The 6,645-nt window shown below is 30.3% G+C and overlaps 1 protein-coding gene across 2 annotated transcripts in view; it reads left to right on the forward strand.

Moving 5' to 3' along the window:
• The window catches only part of LOC106463797 (casein kinase I-like), an 82,157-nt gene extending 75,631 nt beyond the window's left edge, over window positions 1-6,526 (forward strand). For both annotated transcript variants that reach the window (XM_013923863.2, XM_022391403.1), the window contains exons 9-10: window positions 2,884-3,095; window positions 5,085-6,526. In XM_013923863.2, coding sequence (XP_013779317.2) covers window positions 2,884-3,095; window positions 5,085-5,136 — 264 coding nt within the window. In that variant the 3' untranslated portion in view covers window positions 5,137-6,526. The remainder of the gene's footprint in view (window positions 1-2,883; window positions 3,096-5,084) is intronic.
• Window positions 6,527-6,645: the final 119 nt, after the last annotated feature.

Consider the following 6,645-nt stretch of genomic DNA (forward strand, 5'->3'; position numbering starts at 1 on the left):
TTATCTCATTTAGTTATGACCTTTGTACTCAGTTGCTGCCTGACGTAGGTTGCTAAGCCTTTAAAAAATTGCACATGTGGGACATGAAACAAAATATATTTTTTTAGGTTTTATATATACATTTGAATAACTTAAAATCATAAATTACTACATTAATACCAAAGAATTCCACTATAATTTATCTAGCTTAGTAACTAAGATGTATTTTGGTCTAAAAAGATATCAAATTTCGAGCAGACTAAAGACACTCCCTACCTCGTTGAAATATTGGTTGAAAAGAAAGAAATGGCACCCAAGCCCATTAAAATGGCTGATAAAGCCACTAGGGGGACATTCTGAGCTTTTGATTGGTTATTCATGTCGTATATAAAAATAAGTGTATATAAGGGAGCATTTCCAAAAATGGAAAGAAGTGGGCGGTGTGCCACTTGATTTATTGCATGAGCACTATCTTAGCAAATTGAAAAGATATACTCTTTTTTTATATATTCTCACTTGTCAATATCGGTAATTTGAGTTTTTAATTCATTCGAAACCATAGACTCAGTAGACTTCATAAACATCTAATTTGAACCAGTACTGCATTCAACATACCATGTGACACACAAAAATCGATGTTTATCTGTGTTTTTAATATTTGCTTTTAAATTAAGAAATTGAGTAATATATAGTACTAAAATTTGAATTATTATCTACAGTTTTATACCAAACTTATTGACATAAATTCATGAAATAGTTGTTCAATAAAATTTTTAATGTGAGTCAAAAAACAACATGACATAGCCTTTCACCCGTGACCCATCTCGAAAGAATTAATGTAGTTACTTGCAGCTGTACTTTGAATAATTCACCTACAAGGTGATTTTTTATTGTGAATATAAAAGTACTATTTTTTATCTTACAGTTTTCACATTTCAGTTGAATAATCTCTAGAACCTCCTAATTGAATATCAAAATTTTTTTAAGGTAAATGTTTATGTTTTATTTTCTATTTTTCTACCATATAATTAACTCTAGGTATTATTTTCAACATATATATTGCACTGAAATGTTTAAAATTAAGAAATTTAACCTTTTGCTGTGGGCAGGTCAGAGAGTGCATGTCATTATAATATGAATTCATTCTAGAAAGAAAAAAAGGGTAATTTAGATTTGTTTTTGGTGATTATGAGGTTGATCAAAGACCAACTTTGTATAGAAGTAGGGTAGTGAAAATAACATAAAATATAAAGTTTTACTGAAAACAAGCATTTGAAATGTATTTAGGAGGTTTTAGAGAATACACAAATCAAATACGAGATTTTTGAGATGACAAAAAGTATTTTTAATCTACATGAAAATCACTTTGCACATGGGCTATTCAGAATAAATACTCCATATATTCACAGACAAATCTTTTTTTAGTTTATTTAAAGTACTTCACAAAAAATCTTATGTTTTGTATGTGAAAGACTTATAATGTTTATTGAACGTCTCCCATACTATATTAAAAGTTAGTTGTATGAAAACTATAAAGACTTTAAATGAGTACAAAGAGGTTGCGTGGTCGGTCAATTTGACTTAGCCTGTGTTGAGAAAGTTATGAATTTTAAAACAAATAATACATAACTAAAATTTAAAAGTAAAAACCTAAAACAATTTAACTCTTTCTCTCTCTAATTATAACATATTTAGGGAAGAAACAACTGAAATGCTAGTGTGAACAAAGCAGCTAATAATAGTACGAGCAGTTACATCTACCCAAGGACAGCAACTTGGCACCAATTTCAAAATAACTGGTGTTGGATTATAGTGTAAAATGAGCAGCTCTTCCTAAAGACTATAAACACATACATGGTGAAAGTACATGTAACTTGTAAAGCTCAAAGTGAAGGTGGATGTGGCACCTGGAAGGAGTTGACAAAATTCCTTGTTTCAACTGCATTTAGTGAAAGTACTTTGAAGCATACATGTCAGAAGGACAAGTAAACTACATTCTTGTCTAGACTTATTTGTACATGACTTCCCCCTCATGCTTCAAATTTCATTAAAATGCATTGGTAGTAAAGTGGTTTAATTAAATTTTGAACATAACTCAGTAACATGTGCAGAAAGGGTTTTAAATATGGTGTCATTGTTATAGAGTTAATGTCATGAACATGCTTTTATAAAATGTTTATTTTGACTCTCGTGACCATATTTGGTGTGAAATTCTTGCAATTGTACTTTTGACTGTTTCCTATATTTTCTAAAATCAAAAGACATTTAATGTCATTTACTGCTGTGTCCTAGTTAAAACTGTCAGTGATAATCACATTATGTTGTAAAATATATATAAAATAATAGGTGGACAGATGGTCATAATAAGTGTAGTATAGATAACAAAATGAATGTAGAAAGCAAGAGTGTATGTGAGAAAATAAGACAAGTTATTAAATATAATGAAAGATTAAGAATTAAAAGCTAAAAAAAGAGGTTAAGGAATAAACAGTTTTATTCTTCCTGAATTATGAAACTATTCAATTATTGTACAAACCAAGTAAAACAGAAGCCTTCTGATTTTATTATCTATTAATAATAAAGTGTAGGACTATTATATTATACATTTTTTAACATGTAATGCATTCTTCAGGTAAATTACTTGAGAGATTGTGAGAGTGTATTAATGTCTTGATTATTCTAAACAAAACAACTGTGTAACTTAGGTGTTAAGTTGTAGAAACTCTTACTATTGTTGAATAACATTTCTAGGTAGCAAGGTCACTTACAAGTATATAAGAAATATTCTTACCATAAAATATTGTTTGTAAGTTAACACATAAAACCTAAGATGTTTTTATGAAAGATTCGACTCCATTTGCAGTAAGCTGAAATAATTATATTTATTACACAATGTTTGTATAGGGAAACCAACAAAGAACAGCAATGTGGAATGAACAACCTAGGCAATTGATACCAAACCTGTTGGGAGGTAACCTTACACCTGCTGACCGCCATGGTTCAGTCCAAGTTGTGAGCTCAACTAATGGTGAACTAGCAAATGATGATCCAACCACTGGTCATTCAAACACACTAATTACTACTCCAGCTGAAGTGGAAGTAGTATCAGAAACAAAGTAAGTAGAAATGTATTAAAACTGCTAATAACTGTTTTGGATGAAAGGAGGTAATCTTTAGAATCCAATTAAGTAGAAATATGTTTTAAATGCTAATAGCTGCTTTTGCTGAAATAGAAGTACTTTTGAAAGTAGTTAGAATTCTATTAACAGTCTTTTAATAGCTGTTGCAGATGAAGTGAAGGTAGGTTGTCCCAGAATCTAGTTAGCCTTTTCCAGAATGGAAGGGTTAACTGGCTACAAAACACTACCAAAATTGATGAAGATTTATCAGTGACCTAGGACTTTACATTTCAAAATGGCATCACTGTTATTTTTGTCAGTTGTTAATATTGTAAATTTTGCCCATATTCTTGGTTGACAGAAACTTGGTTTGTTTTCAGCATGTAGTATGTTGTTTTTGTAGGGCATTTAGCTAACAATTGTATTCAACATAAAAAAGTGTCATTTGAATAGGTTGCTGTTACGTATTGTACTTACCTAATACTTTGTCACAGAAATATATTCTTGTATCTTTCAAACAGATATATTAAATCAAAAATAATATCAAGAATGGAAAGAATTTCAAACTTGGAAAAAATATTTCCAGATATGCTGTGGCTTGTTTCTAAGTGTGTGTAAACTTTTACTTTTGGAGCCTTTGTTTACTTCTAAGGATGCTCCAGATAACTAATATGTCAACAAACCATAAATACCTGCTACAAACACTTTATTTATTGGATAGGAACTGTTCTAACTAATCATAATTTAGCCATAGGCTCTAGTGATTGTCAAAGTTGAGCTTCATTAATAATTTTTCAGCTCACATGCTATGGCTTCATAAAAGGGGGTGGGAATGAGTGGCTATAGTACTAAAACCACTGACAATGACTGGAAAAACATGGTTAGGATCTTACATTTTTAAGGGATAGTAATTTTTTAATAAATATAAACATATATATATATTTGGATGAGTAAGAAAATTCTAAGATATTAAAGAATGCATATATTTACAGCTGAGATTCTCTTGAGCTACACAGCATTGAAATTTGAAACTTTTTTTTATCAATTTTCCTTGTGAAATATTCTAAATAAATGTAATATTATGATAAGATATCTATTCCAAAACATATATTGTAGCAAAAGATTGTTGAAATAGAATTAATTATATTGTTTACTTAAATTTATAAATTTGGTATGCAATTAACCAGGTTTTAATAAAATGAGTGAGGTAGTAGCTTATTAAATAAAAATTGGCATGCTTTAGATTAATAATTTAAAGAATAGCAGTTCCCTTTCTTTAACTTAAAATGATATAGGTATTGATAGTTTTTTCTATTTATTAATAACTTTAATAAGATAATTGGAGTTTACCATTTTTTACTACATAATACACCTGTTAAAATTATAGATTTGATATTCATATTTGAAAAAGTACTTATAACACCAGGTTGGATGTGAATCTAAAATGTAATCTTGGTTTTGAAGTGACTTTTTTGTAAAGTGTTAAGTTAGACATTATTATTGATGGCCTAATTTAGTTAAAGTAAAATGAGCACTCTAGGTTGTATCTAACAACATAGTCTGACTGTAGATTAGAAAGTGCTGAGCAATATTTTTTCCAGAATTCAAAAGGTTTGGAGCAGTGTCTGAATATGCAAAACTTTACAGTTTTTAAGTGAAATGCTCAAAAGAATCATTTTTCTGTTTAATGTTCTCTGTGTTTCATTCCTTAGCAATTAAACAATTAATATTTTATTTCATCTAAGTAATAATTCATAAGTACCAGGGTGGACCAAACTAACCTTTTAAAGTGCCCAGTTCTGTCTTGGTTTGACTCTTCCACTTGTTATATCATTATAACTTAGTTTGTCTCCTGTAACAAAGTACTCTGTGTGATGATACTATATTTTAATTTTGTGGTATGATAATAGGCTATTTTGTGTTTTGTTCATGTAATTTGAATGACTATGGTTTATCCTTTCTCCAAATGTTGACTTACTGTTATAGGTGTTGCTGTTTTTTCAAGAAAAAGAAAAAAAAGCCAGGAAGGCAGAAGTGACTCCCTGATGCATGGAACCCTGAACAAGAAGCCGTGTTGTTGCAGACTTCACCTTCAGAATCTAAAGAAAGTGTTGGTGCTATTCTTCTGCAAACAGCAGATGTTTAGTTGATTTTTCAGCTTATGCTGTTCTTGTGTCATAATAGACAACCATATGTGGTTACCATGTGTAGTAAGGACAAATACCCAGCAACTCAAGATGACAGATGCATGATTTTCAGTTTTGTCCCTTTGGAGAATATGGTAGTTGCTAGACAGTTTTAGCATTGAGAAACCATATCAAGTAAATTAAGATGTTTTATGCTTTGGATTGACAAAGCAAACACTAGCAGTTCTATAGTAGGCATGTGATTAGTGGCCAAACAGTGAAGCTCATATATTTCTTAACACATAAATTGAACTTTTGTGAATGAAAGATGTGTAATTATTATTGTTACTTTTGATATTTATGTTTGAATTTATTGGATGCACAAAAAAAGAGGGGCTGGAGTTTTCCTGTTGGAAAAAAAAAATTCCTTTCCAAGGAAGGTATAATGTGTGTTTCCATTGCATTATTAAATGTAGTCACATCATCATCAACTGTCCCAGTGTTTTTCTATTGACTGTAAATATCAGTGTTGAGACATTTTTTTCTTTTTGCAGGAGTTTAGGGTTTAATTTATTAGTGACAGATTAGTTTCACTCAGCTGATTATTGTCACATCACCAAACGTAGAAACTGAAGTTATAAGCAGAGGAACTTGTCTGTATGTACCTTTTATAACAGTAATTTTTACTATTATAGACTAGCTTTCTTTTCTTGTATGGTTTTCCCTCTTTCTTCTTTTTTTTATCATTTTTCTCAGAACATAATGAGAAAGAAAGGTCATTGTAACATTTCTGGTACTTAAAAAGGTAAGCTTATGTACAGCTGCTTGAAAAAAAATCCTACTATAAATCAAGTTTTACTGATCTCCATATCTGCAGTTTCAAACATTTTGCCTTTGATAAAGTGAAATAATCTGTTAAATTTTCATGTTTATCTTGCCTGTATGCATTTCAATATAGTCTTATCTTCTCAAGTGCCAGTTTCAGTTCTCTGTGATTTATAGAGATCATGTACTGGCTGTGTTTCTCTCTTCTTAATTAAAATGCATATCAATGTATTGATAAATTTCTTAAGCTGTAGTGAAGACAGTAGAACAGTATTCGTGACTTGAGTTGTAAGATTTTGTGCTGGAATTCTCTGTATAAATGGTCTTAAGAGAATTCAATGACGAGGAACCCACTTTGAGACTAATAATGCTTCGAGATGGCTTGAATGGGTAATGAAGAAAAACTTTAGTATAAGTTTAACATAACAACAAATTTATAACATTTCGACAAGGTTTTGTCATCATCAGGTACATGTAGTTTACACTGGTACAGATATGTCAATGACACTTTTGCTGGTTTCACTTCTACAGAACACACACTAATTTTCTTTGAACACATAAACTCCATTCATCTCAACATCAAATTTACCATAGAA

This window comes from Limulus polyphemus, unplaced genomic scaffold (assembly GCF_000517525.1).
Source record: "Limulus polyphemus unplaced genomic scaffold, Limulus_polyphemus-2.1.2 Scaffold1486, whole genome shotgun sequence".
Lineage (NCBI taxonomy): Eukaryota > Metazoa > Arthropoda > Merostomata > Xiphosura > Limulidae > Limulus > Limulus polyphemus.